General features: G+C 54.6%; 6 protein-coding genes across 6 annotated transcripts; 4 read left to right on the top strand and 2 right to left on the bottom strand.

The window, feature by feature from the left end:
• Positions 1–245: 245 nt before the first annotated feature.
• DCS_05047 (uncharacterized protein) lies at positions 246–724 on the top strand (the record flags this gene model as incomplete). The annotated part of the gene is made up of 2 exons (XM_040802353.1): positions 246–463; positions 541–724. The coding sequence occupies 2 exons, from the start codon at positions 246–248 to the stop codon at positions 722–724; spliced, it is 402 nt and encodes a 133-aa protein (XP_040657386.1).
• Positions 725–1,603: 879 nt separating this feature from the next.
• DCS_05048 (cytochrome c oxidase subunit COX9) lies at positions 1,604–2,069 on the bottom strand (the record flags this gene model as incomplete). Its single annotated transcript, XM_040802354.1, has 4 exons — positions 1,604–1,691; positions 1,756–1,786; positions 1,896–1,938; positions 2,034–2,069. The coding sequence occupies 4 exons, from the start codon at positions 2,067–2,069 to the stop codon at positions 1,604–1,606; spliced, it is 198 nt and encodes a 65-aa protein (XP_040657387.1).
• Positions 2,070–2,414: 345 nt separating this feature from the next.
• DCS_05049 (mitochondrial large ribosomal subunit) lies at positions 2,415–3,589 on the top strand (the record flags this gene model as incomplete). Its single annotated transcript, XM_040802355.1, has 3 exons — positions 2,415–2,454; positions 2,536–3,363; positions 3,450–3,589. The coding sequence occupies 3 exons, from the start codon at positions 2,415–2,417 to the stop codon at positions 3,587–3,589; spliced, it is 1,008 nt and encodes a 335-aa protein (XP_040657388.1).
• A 452-nt stretch (positions 3,590–4,041) lies between these two features.
• On the bottom strand, positions 4,042–5,116 carry DCS_05050 (uncharacterized protein; the record flags this gene model as incomplete). Its single annotated transcript, XM_040802356.1, has 4 exons — positions 4,042–4,431; positions 4,488–4,738; positions 4,793–4,970; positions 5,027–5,116. 4 exons carry the CDS (start codon positions 5,114–5,116, stop codon positions 4,042–4,044), a joined length of 909 nt encoding a protein of 302 aa, XP_040657389.1.
• A 913-nt stretch (positions 5,117–6,029) lies between these two features.
• Positions 6,030–6,476, top strand: DCS_05051 (uncharacterized protein; the record flags this gene model as incomplete). Its single annotated transcript, XM_040802357.1, has 1 exon — positions 6,030–6,476. One exon carries the CDS (start codon positions 6,030–6,032, stop codon positions 6,474–6,476), a length of 447 nt encoding a protein of 148 aa, XP_040657390.1.
• Positions 6,477–9,568: 3,092 nt separating this feature from the next.
• DCS_05052 (U4/U6 snRNA-associated-splicing factor PRP24) lies at positions 9,569–12,979 on the top strand (the record flags this gene model as incomplete). Its single annotated transcript, XM_040802358.1, has 1 exon — positions 9,569–12,979. One exon carries the CDS (start codon positions 9,569–9,571, stop codon positions 12,977–12,979), a length of 3,411 nt encoding a protein of 1,136 aa, XP_040657391.1.
• Positions 12,980–13,402: the final 423 nt, after the last annotated feature.

The following is a 13,402-nucleotide window of genomic DNA, read 5'->3' on the forward strand; positions in this document are numbered from 1 at the left end:
CAACCTCGTGAATGAAGCAATGCGAGGGAAAAGGCACTTGGGTCTGGTCAGGGTGTACTTGGAAGTTGACGAGTGTGTGGTTGTGCATGTAGCGACGCAATGTTGGTAGAAGCGACTTTGGTGGTAGGCAGGCCCATTGAAGAAATTAGGCACCCGTGCACCGAGGAACGTCACTCACCTCCTCCAGACTCGCCTCCTCCACCGCCCCCAGCAGCCTGCTGCCAATCGCCGCCTCCATCACCAAGATGACACCTCCGTGCCACTCGTTCCCGGCCTCGGAGCTACCGGTCAAGATTCAGCAGGACGCCCGCGGACGACGTCGCAAGCTCGACTGCGGCGCGCGCCGTATCGACCTCGCCACCTGCGAGCTCCTCCAGATGCTGCAGTACAAATGCGAGGTCCAGCGACCGCTAGCGCGCGACAGCCCCGTGCAGTGCTTTGCCGTCGACAGACTTTTTCGAAGGTGCGTTTTTGCCGTCGGGGAGATGGGAAAGGATACAGTAGCGCTAACGTTGGGGTGGTGAATGATGGTTGGATTAGGTGCAAGGACAAAAATCGCACCTTCATGGTCGAGACGACGGCATGGGAGAGCAGGATGCAGGATCCGCGCCCACCACAGCAGCAAACCGGGCAGAACGGGCAAAACGGGCAAAACGGACAGAGCAAAGGCACGAAGCCGTACCAGTGGTCATCGAACTGGCATGATGCCGATACCGCCCCATGAGCACGATTTTACCATTTTTTGGCTTCCCCCTGCCCTTCACAGGTCAACGCTCCGACATGGCTATGGCAACCCTCGCGCACCGGCCACGGTAGCAGCTTCAGTCGCAGAAGTGCCCAGATTACAGATCCCATTCACCCACCTACGGCGGCGGTTGCGTGCTGCTGAGACGAACCTGGCCCGATTGATGGCACCGCTCATCATCGCGGCTGCGGCGGGCACGTTTGATCTGTCTCGTTCAAGGCGGCATCACCACGAGTTCTTATCACCCTTGTCCGCTCTAACAACCATGCTAGTTCACAGCAGCTTCGGGTCTATTGATGAACCCGCAATGACAGGGCATATGCCTAACGATGCTGGCCTTTGTCGGCTGAGGATCGGTAGTTTTGTCGCCTGCCGTTATCCCCACGCTCTCTTGATCCAGCCGTGCGACGAAAATGCTGTGCTCCCCTTTCCCATCTGTACAACATATCGGGGACTTGGGGGTCATGTGTATGTGGCAATGATTAAACCAGTACTCGTACGCCCTGAGTCTTGGTTTGGAGTGACCTAGCACGCCACTGGTCGTGCATTTCTCGCGGTAGATTAATTTCACGTTACCCGATCACATCCTCGCAATAAAAATACAATCATATTTCAAACGCATATCACAGTCCCATATACGGCGCGTGCACATAGGAGAGTGGAAGCATCGGTTGACTGGGTTGCCCTGGTCTAATGTACAGTCTTGTCCAGCGACCAGCTGCAGCGGCTTAACGCAAGTCGCCCCTCTCGTCTATCCATCGAGGCCGTACCATCAGAATTATCTTCTGCATAAACGACGCCTCTCATTTCTTCCATGGTTGTAGGATGCCATCTCGTTCTGCCGAGCTGCACCTCTCGTTACTGGGCCTTCTCGGCAGCGCGCTGCTCCTCGAGCTTGTTGTAGTAGGCGTCGCGGAGGTTGGTTCGGGGAACGTGGTATCCGTACCTATCGCACTCGGTCAACCTCTTTCTATCTTTGCACGGCCATTTATCTTGGTCTCTCTACATACCAGAACCAGTTGGCCATGGCGAACCCAGATCCTGCAACACAGTTAGTTGATGTTGTGGAGACCGAGAGAGCAACCCGCGGATCGCCCACAAGCCCCCCGAGCCTTCCTCCTGCCCAGTTACGCAGCAGAGGATGACGTACCCAGACCAATGGCAAGGTCCATGACCAAGCGTCGTCGCAGAATCTGTTGTTCAATCCAGTCAGCACACAAATCCCCCCTCTCAACGACTGCGTCGCTCTGCGTCGCCCGTTTGCCATTAACTCGCGTGTGGAACCTACCCCAGTGATGGGCTTTATGGCGGTCGTGCTGGTCATATTTGCGTTTACTCGTACGAGTGCCGGTGGAAGCTGTACTGTTCGGTGTTTGCTGTTTGCAGGTTCGTCGAAGGTTGACTGATTATGGGCCGAGCCAATGCCCATGATCCGATTGCTCAACGGCGCTAACTATGAATGGGTCACGTGATGTACTTTTGCAGGCCTGGTTGTAATACGCTCGGGTAGCAAGGCGTATACGGCTGATCGCCGGGCTAGGCAGAAAAAAAGGACCACTCAGCATCGCGACAAGGGTAAAGGGGACGACGTGGACGACGATTGCGAGAACACGAAAAGCTGCTGCTTGTGGCCCTGCATTGGCATTTCCTGGCGTTGCACCCTACCGCCATGAGTGTTCGTCTAGCCGCCCGGCGGCTGGCGTTGTCAGGTATCAATATTCCAAGCCGTCATGCTTACTTCTCCTCCCGACGCCGGACCTATTGATCGCTGACTCGGAGCTGCCTACCAGTGCCGTCCTCAGCACCATCCTCCCAGCCAAGGGCCCTCCTCGCCACTCCCACGACGGTCCAGCGCCGCTATAAATGGTCCCTGAACGTCTTCAAGGATTGGGGAAAGCCCAGCTCCGGCAACGCGTCGTCTTCTCGTGGTTCCGACCCCACCATCTCGGAGCTCGACGATCCAAAGAAGCGCCAGCAGTTCCTTGAAAGGAACCTGCACGGCTCCGTCGAGGACAACATCTTTCAAGATGAGATAGAGACGGCGTCAACCCGTACGTCGCCGGCCGATGCCGACGTCCAGCAGCAAGCCGAGCAGAAGACTCGCGAGAACATGGCGATGGTCACGGATCCGGATCCCCGAAGCCGAATTTGCTGGCAGCGCAAAAAGGTCATCCAGATGGTCCGCAGCAAGGGCCAGTTGACGAGGGACGAGAAGATCAAGATGACGGAGCGACAGCTTGTCCACAAGAGTCACTTCATCCCGACGAGCGTCAAGAAGCTCGTCATGTTGTCACGACAAATCGCCGGCAAGGACATCGACGACGCAATCGCCCAGATGCAGTGGTCCAAGAAAAAGATGTCGGCCGAGGTCCGATACTATCTCGAGGAGGCGCGTGATCTCGCCATCGCTCAGCGTGGCATGGGACTCGGCAAAGTCAACGGTGAAGTCCTTGCGAAGCCGCGCAAGATTCGGACAAAGGAGGGCAAGTGGGTAGAAATCACCGACCCGACGCGCATGTACATTGCCCAGTCGTGGGTCGGTAGAGGACCGTGGCGCGGCAAAGAAATCGACTACAAAGGGAGAGGGCGAATGGGAGTCATTCAACACCCAAGCACAAGTTCGTCTCCCACTGAAGCGTGCCCTTCCTTACTCACCTTGCCTCTGGTCTCCACCTCCGTCCGCCAGTTGCTAACCACAGACTAGGCTTCACAATTCTCCTCAAGGAAGAGAAGACAAGGATACGGGAACATGAGGAACGCGAGGCAAAGAAGGCCGCCAAGGGGCCATGGGTTCATCTACCCAACCGCCCCATTCACGGGCAACGGCCGTACTACACCTGGTAAATGGAAATGGCTTCGTGTGGCTCAACTTTGCAGTCGCCGACCACGCGAGACTGCTGAAAATGCCATGCCGGAAGGAGAACCGTGGCCGGCATATATATGTACATTAAATACCTATCTGTGCAGTGGAGATGAAGATCTCCCAAAACATTGGTTCTTGAACCCCCGATCCTCAAAGACAAAACGAGACGCTTCATACGAAAAATGAAAGGCACCCCCTGCACCGCCTAGCCTCTTCGCCGCCGCTGAAAGCGTACCCGCATCTACGGAGGCTTGCCGCGACTGTCAACCCTGCCAGCATTTAAAATCGGCCTAGCCGGCGTCCGTGAGCCGAAGGGGCGTCGAGTGCGTAGATGCGAAATCCGCAGAGGAAAGGCGTCCCATGGGGTGCAGTTTTGAGCCAGCTCATGGTCATCAAGCACAAATCGGCAGTCATCCCATGGCGCTCTCGTTGTTTACACCATAGTTCTCGGTTGAGTGCGGGGCACCATATCCTCGTATCGGTTAGACGACAGCTCAATATCGTTTCCGTTCTTCTCAAAGGAGCCGTGCTCTCGGCCATACACCCTACTCGTTCCTGGAAGGCGGCCGGATCCGGGAAGCGGTTTGAAAAGCTCGCTTGTCTGTGTGGATTTTCGCTTGCGGTTTCGAAGTAGGAGGCAGATTGCGATGCCAACCACTGCACAGACAGCCGCACCAACGCCGATACCGACACCAACCACGGCAGCTTTGGATAGGCCAGTGCCAGCTGGCTCAGCAGCTGCAGGTGCAGAGGTCGTTGCTTCGGCAGGGGTGCCAGACAGCGTAGACGACGGTGCGGCAGATTGAGGTGCATTGCTAGTCGACTACGAGAAATGGTTAGCCAGAGAAGCGCCAGGTAACAGTGAGAGGATAGACTTGCAGCAACACCTGCAATCGTTGAGGCCGAAGCGCTCAACGTGGACGTGGTAGACTCCTGCGACGATGAGGGCGCTGTCGAGGTCGAACTGGACGTCGAGGAAGTAGTCTGCGGAGACAATGTTGTCGAGGATGATACTGTAGAGGATACCGTCGGCGCCGGATGCGCCAAGGTCGACGACGGAATCGGAGATGGCGCGGGTTGAGGGATACTGGTGGCCGCGGGCGCCGACGGGGCAACAGCAGCAATGTGGCCTATGTCGTCGTGAGTTCACATGCTGATGAATCTGGCGAGACGGGAAGGCTCACCTTGGCAGAAACCTGTGCTGAGAAACTGCTGGACAGTTGCATCTGTCGCCTGGCAGGAGGCGCCGCAATCACGGATGCCAAACGAGAAGTCTTGTTTTGCGCACAAGCAGGCAGCATCGTCAGCACTGCCGCAGCTAAATTTACCGAACTCGGCTCTCTGCTGGTTCGAACATTGTAGCTAGGTGGGCGGTCAGATTCGATTTCAACGCCATCTCATGCTCCCAATTGACTCACGATACATGCCGGCGTCTCCTGTGCGCCGGCGACGCCAACAAGTTGCAACACGCTCAAAGCGCAAAAAACGAGCGGCAGCAGTCGACCCATATTGTCAGGCACCTGGACTGGAGCTTTACCAAGCGTCGGAAGAAAGGAAGTCGTCGATGGTACCAGTACCAGCGCACCAAACCTTGAGGGGTTCGGCCGATTGATGCTGAAGCTGTCGGGGAAGGTGGTGTGACGAGCGGGTCGAGGCCAGCACGTACGCTGCCTGGTGGGACGATTCTAAATTGCCTGAACACAGCGTGGCTTAGATCAATGCTGCGTGGGGGGTTTGTGGTAGCACAGTCGATAAGAGGTATTCGTGGTCGCCCGCAGGGAGTGTACGAGTCGAACGGAGGCGAACGAAAAGCGTAGACGAGTACGCGGCCAAATTGACCGAGGGAATGGAATGGAGTGTGAAGTTGATGGTCGCGTGTCATTCGCGGACAAGGCAACGATGCAAGAAAGCGTCTGTCAAGTGCGTGAGTGTGAAGGTGTAGAGTGGACACCGGACCAGAAAGCAGCGGCCTATGCGAAAAGATGGGAAGAATTCAATCCGTCTAGGTGCAAAGGTGCTTGACGACTGATGAGAGAATCTGCGTCGTGAGAGAAAAGTAGGGAGAAAAGGGAGCGGTGGTGGACGTGGAAGGGGAAGAGTAGTAAGAGGGGCAGAAAGGTGAGGAAGGAGGCCTAAGGAGAGCTACGGAGTAGTCATCGGTGTATTACTGCATGACATGTAACATGTACATCTGCGCTATGAGGCAGGAGGGGAGCATTTGTGTCAGTGATCCGGTGTGTGGAATCCACAGAACAAGATGGCAGGGCAGGGAGGTTCAGAGCTCCTTCCGCCGCGAAATCGGACCACCCAGGTGTACATCTAGATTTGGTTCGGGCGGGTACATGGAGTTGGAGGCAGCAAAACAGGCCCTGTACAGTAATTAAGTCAGTCGGGTGAGTACTCCGTACTTGAGAAAATATCATGTCCCTTGCCTCATGCTTGTTCACAATACCTAAGTACACCACGCCAAACGCCGACTGCAAACCTTTCTTTTTTTTTTTCGTCCCTCGCAGCCTGCACGAGCTTCGCCACGTTGCAGACAACGGCAGGGGTCCGGGTGTCTGGAACGTCGGACATTTTACGCTGGGAATCGTCAGGAGGCAGCAGAAGACCAAGGCACAGAATGGTGCACACGGCAGAGCCATAGCAGAAGGCAAAGCGACGGACATGATCGGTCGAATCATGGGCGTCGACGAGCCGGCCTGCGCCGGTATTGATGGTTCAATGCTAAAGTACAACAAGCACGAGTCGGGTGCTGATAACCTAGCAGACGCGCTGACATGCAACCCACGCGACGCCGGCGCGCGAGGCAAAAATATCCAACCAATGGGAGGCGGCTATCTTTACGATGAAGCTCTCGGCGGATAACTTCAGTCCCTGAAAAGTGATGGCTGAAAAGTGAGCTTGTACGGATATGGAGACGAGCTTACCACAAGCCAGGGGCAATGCCCTGAGACCCCCATACCAACCCCCCAATCACGGTTGTCACTTGTGCAGTAAGTCCGGAGTAGAAAAGACCAGTACACTAAAGTACTTGTAGTTGTACTTACGTTCATGGACATGTATACAAGTGCTTACGGAGTACGGAGTAATATTCGTTACCATTATGCAAGTACGGAGTACAGTACTCCGTATACTGTACGTAAGTACTCCGTACGGAGCATAACTAGTAATAACATTGTTAAGTACTTGTAAGTACTGTAGTACTTACTTATTGTAGTTGTGCATGGGTGCCGTGTTGCAAGTAAGTACACTGAACCAGTGTACAGGTTCAGTGTACAGTGCTCATATTGGACTTCAGCCAGCCTCGGAATTCCAAGTCGTGTACTCCGTACGGAGCCGATGCACCGATGCAAACGCGTACATTTCAGATGTCGGTCTGTCGCAGATGCGACTCTGCATTCCCCCTACTGCCTCGTCAGTTGAAGTCTTCAATGATGGGAGCGGCGCACCTCGGTACGCACAACGGCTTTGGTCCTGATCTCGAGCTCAAGTCAATCATCACCTTGTAATATTTTCCAACTGTACTCCGTACACTGTGACCTGTCCCGGGGGAAGATGGTGGAAGGTTTGGTATCAGACATGAAACGACCACATGCAAGCCACCATGTACCTTGCGTCTTCAACGGTGTAATATAACCATGGCGGTCTGGACGATTCGCTGGTCGGCTTGCCGCCTGCCACCATGACGTATGTGCCAACCAGTTGCCCATCGGAGCCGTAAGACTCCATTGCCATGGCCAGCAATGGAGCGCTACGGAAGGAAAGGGATATTTTTGGCCTACACGAGGCCAAGCCGAGGAATGGGCCAGGTACGCGGCCACGTAGCCAGAACGCCGCCGCTTTGATGAGATTTGAGACATGAGGGTTGTGCGACTGTAGCAGCTGTTTCATCGCGACACAGTTAGTTGCTCGGCCGGGATGCGGGTTCGACCCAGGCGATTGAGCTTCTTGCCGAATGCGTCCATGACCGAAAAAAAAGGCACGGACAACATTGTCAGAACTGCACACTGTAAGGATGATGGCTAGCAATTTGCGATATCGATGAATGGCTAAGCAATAACCACAACAGTACAGAGGGTAACTGGCCACGATCCGAAGGGCATCATTCCCCCCTTAAATCAACCTGGACATCGGCAGGTATTATTACTGCTCTGAGCCCGTATTTCTCTCGTGAGGAGGTGCCTACCCGGGAGTACCCACTGACATGAGTACTCCGTGCTGTATTACGATATAAGTACAGTAGCAGATCGCTACTGTAACTGACTTGCAAGTATACTTAATTACGAAGGAATACTGTACTTGAGTATGTGGACATGCAGGCACTCGTATTATTTACTGTACAAGTATGTATGTACATGTACTCCGTAAAATTTATTACTCCGTACTCCGTACTTACTCCGGTTTAATTGTTAGTATGCTACGGAGTACTCCGTACAACGTTCTTAAGTACATGCAAGTACTGTATTACTTCTTTACAGTACGAAGTACATGTACTTAAGTAATAGTTGTATGCTCAGTACTTACGCAGTACGTATGACAAGTTGGCAACACAGCAAGCCGATGGACCTGGGTTCTGGGCGTTGAACTTGGTACCCTGGCAAACTAGCATTTTCTTGATTAGGAATCTGCAGACGAAGTACAAAGTACATATACTTGTACTGTAGTCTGTACCTACGACGGCACTTGCAGGAATTAGAAAACGTCGTTCATGCGTCAGTGCTGTAATAATTACTTGCACTGTACAGTAAGTACTTACCAGCAGCCCTTCGTGGTTGTCAGTATTAAGTAATTACTTGTACAGTACGGAGTAAGTACATGTGCATGTGTATACTCTATGGAGTAATATTACTCCTTATGGAGTGGGGTCACCGACTTGGGGCACTCCGTGCAAGTGCAACTACTTACTCCGACTACTTGTAATTACTCCTTAATGCGGTCGAAGTTCCAAACAACATCCTTCGCAATCGACAATGTCTAGGTGGATCTTCCCTTACTGTAGGTTAATACTAAGTAGCTTGACATGATTGCTCATCCGTCTACAACTCGTCGTCCCCTGATTGACATATTTTCCTCTGTTCTGTTATGTACGTACATATGACCGTCATGAGCGGTGAGCAGTTCGATAACCGCCACATGACGAACCATTCATTGTTCTGAACTCACCATGGCGCGTTGCACGCGAGACGGCCATTTAGAACCGCCGATGCATTTCTGTACTAGGGTTGCACCATCGTGGTATTGACCAGGTAGGCTGGTTCCAGCACAGTAGACATCAGCAGGTAGAGATAGGTAACCTCTGCCATTGTATGGTGCATCAACAAAGGACATGCACACGCACTGATGAATGTAAATGTGCAGTAAATGGCACAATGCTGACATCGATGACGTTCATACTCGTGTTGCAGACTCTTCCCACCCGGCAACCATTTATTGCATTCAGCACAACGCGAGACATCAAGGCTGAAGGAATACAAGGACACACTGTGCCTGCAGTTGATCACAAGGCCCAAAGTGACGGTAATACGACTCCTTGCCTCGGCGGCGCCGCATCCCCAAAAGGCATCAAGATGAAGATGATATGCATCTGCAGGTAATCAAGAGAAAGGGGCGAATATCAGTATTGATCGATCAGTGAAGCATTTGATCGCTCAAATAAGCGCTAGAGATGTTTCCACGACTGTTACCGACACTGAACCCCTCTGTTTGTCAACCGCTCTGAATATCGCAGTACGACTTGACAGGATCTGTTACCTTCTTCCGTTCATTCACTGCATCTATTAGAGTTCAGGCCTTGAGTATGCTCGTACATCTACTTGCTGTACCCGTGTACTTTCACATCAGCAGCAAACGCAAACAATTGCAGCACAAGCAAAAATCGGGGTACCTAGTTGTGCTACAGGTACCCAATCGGCACTTAAGAACGGAGTACTTTGCACGAACTCTCCTGCGCTCGTGACATGCCCCACTGCCACTACCAGCTATCCCGACCATCCTGGGAACCTTCTGGCTTCATCCTCGACCTCAGCTTCCATCCACCTCGACTTGCTTCCGGTGCTCCTGGCGCCCCTGGTGATGCCCTTCTTCGCGGATCGCAAACCACTGTCGATACCATGGCCAACCCTGTAGGGGAAGATGCCTGGACCGCGTACCTGGACGAGGCGGCGCGCACCGCTGGCGACCTCGAGAGTCGCGTCAACGTCGTCGAGCTCTACAAGCGTGCTGTCGGCGCCGAGCCGGGCAGCTTACGCCTCTGGCTGCCGTACTGCGATTACTTCTGGGGCCTATGGGACACCAGCCAGGCTGTTGATGCTGACTGGTCCGAGGAGGAGCAGCTCATGGGCCGCGAGCTCTTCTCATTTGACGCCGCCCTCGATCTCTGGCAGCAAGGCTACGAAGCCGTAAAGTACCGCCTCGACGACAGCCACCAGCTATGGGACCGTTGGATCTCCCTCGAGATGGAGCAGCTCGCCAAGACCAAGACCCCCGAGGGCATCACGCGCATCACTCACCTCTACCGCGACCGCCTCTCCACGCCCCACCTTACCTGGGACGACACTTCCCAGTCCTTTTCGAGCTTCTTATCCGAGTATAACCAGACCGCCTGGGAGAGCACGATGAAGGAGGTGACGGAATCGGCCCAAGCGACGAAACGTCTTATCAATGCCCGCGACCCGTTCGAACTCAAGCTGCAGGAAGCCGCCCGAGGAGATGATACCGAGGCGCAGGGTGCCGCCATGCGAGACTACCTCGACTGGGAGGTGATGCAGAGCAAGAGGAACAACGACATGCCCGAAATCGCCACCGACCTATGCTGCGGTCTTTTCTCCCGCGCTCTGACTGGCATCTTTGCTCTTGACGAGGATATCTGGCGAGAGTATGTCGTCTTTTCATCCTCATCTAAATCCGATCTCGCCACACCCGACAATCAGCTAGACATCCTGCGCAGGGCCGTTCAGCATTGCCCGTGGTCTGGTCGGCTGTGGAACAGATACATCTTGTGTGGCGAGGAGGCGAAGCTTTCCTTTTCCGAAATGGAGGCCATCAAGCACTCCGCCACGAGCGAAAGTGAGTTGTACAAGAATGGAATGGAAAGTATGATTGAGATGTACGTCGCCTGGTGCGGCTTCTTGAAGCGTACCGCCCTCGAAGCCACGGCGACCGATGAAGCCGTCGATGTCGCCGACATGGGACTGAAAGCCGCTCTGGAGGATGTCGAAGTCGTCGGGAAGCGGCTCTATGGCAAGGAGTTTCAAGGCGATCCTAAATTCCGTCTGGAGCGCATATACATCCAATATCTAACTGAGAAGAAGGATGCGATTGATGAGGCAAGGGCTGTCTGGGAGAAGCTTCGCCGCATTCAGATACACGCCGACAGCCACGAATTTTGGTTCCGGTACTATATGTGGGAGATGCTCATCTTTTCCTCTCGCCCCCCAGCAAACAGCAGCCCGTCTCGTCCTTCAATCGGCTCTGCTCTCCGGATTCCGCACATGGCGACGGAGAAGCTGCACGCAGCCGCAACGCGAAGGACCATTGACTGGCCCGAGAAGGTCTTCGATGTATATTTGCAGCATTGCAACGACTACGAGCTGCCTGCCTCGGTGCGCCGCGCGACTGACATGGTGCACCGGGCCGAGAGGGCCGTGAGGAAGCGTCGGCAGCGCGAAGAGGAGGAGAAAGCAGCCGCTTACGCCGCCTACTATGGCGGCGAGCAAGTTGAACAGCCCGTGGCCGAGACGGGAAACTCGCCGACTGGGCCGAAGCGCAAGCGCGAGATTGTGCCAGGAGGGGAGGATGCCGAGGCTGCGAGCAAACGACGAAAGAAAAGCGGAGAGGATGTCGAGGTACAGGCTGGAAAGATCCAAGAAGGGGCCAAAAGGGACCGCGAGAATGCAACGATCTTGGTCGAGGGATTGCCAGCCGACGTCACGCAGACCAAGCTGCGACAGTATTTCAGGGATTATGGACATATTAACAGCATAACGGCCTTCTTCCGTGAGCAGGACGGACAGTCCTCAACGGCCATGATCGAGTTTCGATCGCCTGACGAAGCCCAATCCGCCCTGCTCCGGAGCGGCAAGTATTTTGGCCAGTCTCAACTCAGTGTTCAGTCGGGCCATGATTTGACCGTCTACCTCACCAACTTCCCGCCTGCAGCCGACGAGAACTACATCCGAGACCTGTTCAAAGACTGCGGCGAGATTTTGAGCGTCCGATGGCCCAGCCTCAAGGTTAACGCGTACCGCCGGTTCTGCTACATCTCCTTTCGTCACCGGGAAGCCTCCGCCAGGGCGGTCGCGAAGGATGGTATTCTTTTGGACAGGAAATACAAGCTCTCGTGCAAGTATTCGGATCCTGGACGAAAGAAAAACCGCGAGGGTGCCGTCGCCGAGGGTCGGGAGGTACATGTGTCGAATCTTGACAAAGCCCTGACGGAGGAGGAGATACGCGAGGTCTTCTCTAAGTGGGGAACGGTAATGAGAGTCAACGTCCTCATGAACCTGGCGGGCAAGAATCGTGGATTCGCCTACCTCGAATTCCACACGAAGGAACAGGCGCAAAAGGCCGTGGAGGAGATGAACAATACCAAGTTCCGGAACCAGATTGTCACCGTCGAGATTTCCCACGAGTCCAAGGTGAAGCATGCCGCCAAGGTCGTGAACAGCACATGCCGCGATTCCGCATCTCCAGCACCACCCGCTCGTGGAGAGGACGGCGGCGAGGTTCCTGCCGAGACTGGAGCTGACCAGGCAAAGCCTTCGGCTGCTGAAATCTCGGTGAGGACGGTTGCCCTCATGGGGTTGCCCGACACCGTCAACGACACCCGCGTTCGCGCACTCGTGGAACCACACGGCGCCATCATACAGCTGGTCCTGTTTCCTGGACACGGCGGCGCTAAGATTGAGTTTGTGGACGCTGCCGCCGCGGGGAAGGCGGCTCTTGCCCTCGACGGCATCGAGTTTGAGGGTAGCAGTCTGCGTACAGGATCGGTCGAGGAACTTCGGCGGGCGAAAGGCGAGCACAGGGGCGACCGCATCGTCTACGGCAACAAATTCCAGAAGACCTCGCAAGCTAAGGGCAAGGACGAAGTGCGGCCGCCATCCGTGACTACCTCTGGTCTCATGGCTCCGCCTGCTGTGGTCCGTCGTCCGGTCCTAGGACGACCAGGTCCTAAACGTGGACTGGGCTTTGCTCCTCGAAAGGCGCCTGTGCCGTCGCCAGCTAGTAGAGACAACGACGCCTCACCGGCTGCTAACGCGACCAAGCCCACCCCCAAAAGTAATGCCGACTTCAAAGCCATGTTCCTGGCTGGGGGGCAGAAGGAAATCGGCGAGAGGCCGACGAACAAGCCCAAGGAGGGAGAATGATACCTAGGGACCTATACCGTCGAGTGAATGGTAATGGTGCTCACGCTTAAGCTTTTTACATCACCTGTGTCACCTTGGTTTGTTTTGCTTTTCCTGCACGCATCATACTCTGCTCTACCCATCAATCGCGCTTGGAGGCAAGGAGACGGCTACTTGCAGCCGATTGCAGTTGGTCGCTTCCATCGGGCAGACTGAGTGTTGAGAGACGGAATGGGGGGTGGAATGGCCATGGAGGATTTCGGTCCGGCGACATGGTTTCCTATTCATGAATACTTTTTGCGACGATACGCTTGCGGTTCATCTGTACGCTATTCTCGACGGCCACATACAGACATGCATGCGTGGCAGCATCACCAATCCCATTCCCAGATGCTGTTTTCGCCCACCCAGCTGATAATCAGATGCAATATGAAAGTCCATATC

The sequence above is a fragment of the Drechmeria coniospora genome, chromosome 02 (genome assembly GCF_001625195.1).
Source record: "Drechmeria coniospora strain ARSEF 6962 chromosome 02, whole genome shotgun sequence".
NCBI classification, from domain to species: domain Eukaryota; kingdom Fungi; phylum Ascomycota; class Sordariomycetes; order Hypocreales; family Ophiocordycipitaceae; genus Drechmeria; species Drechmeria coniospora.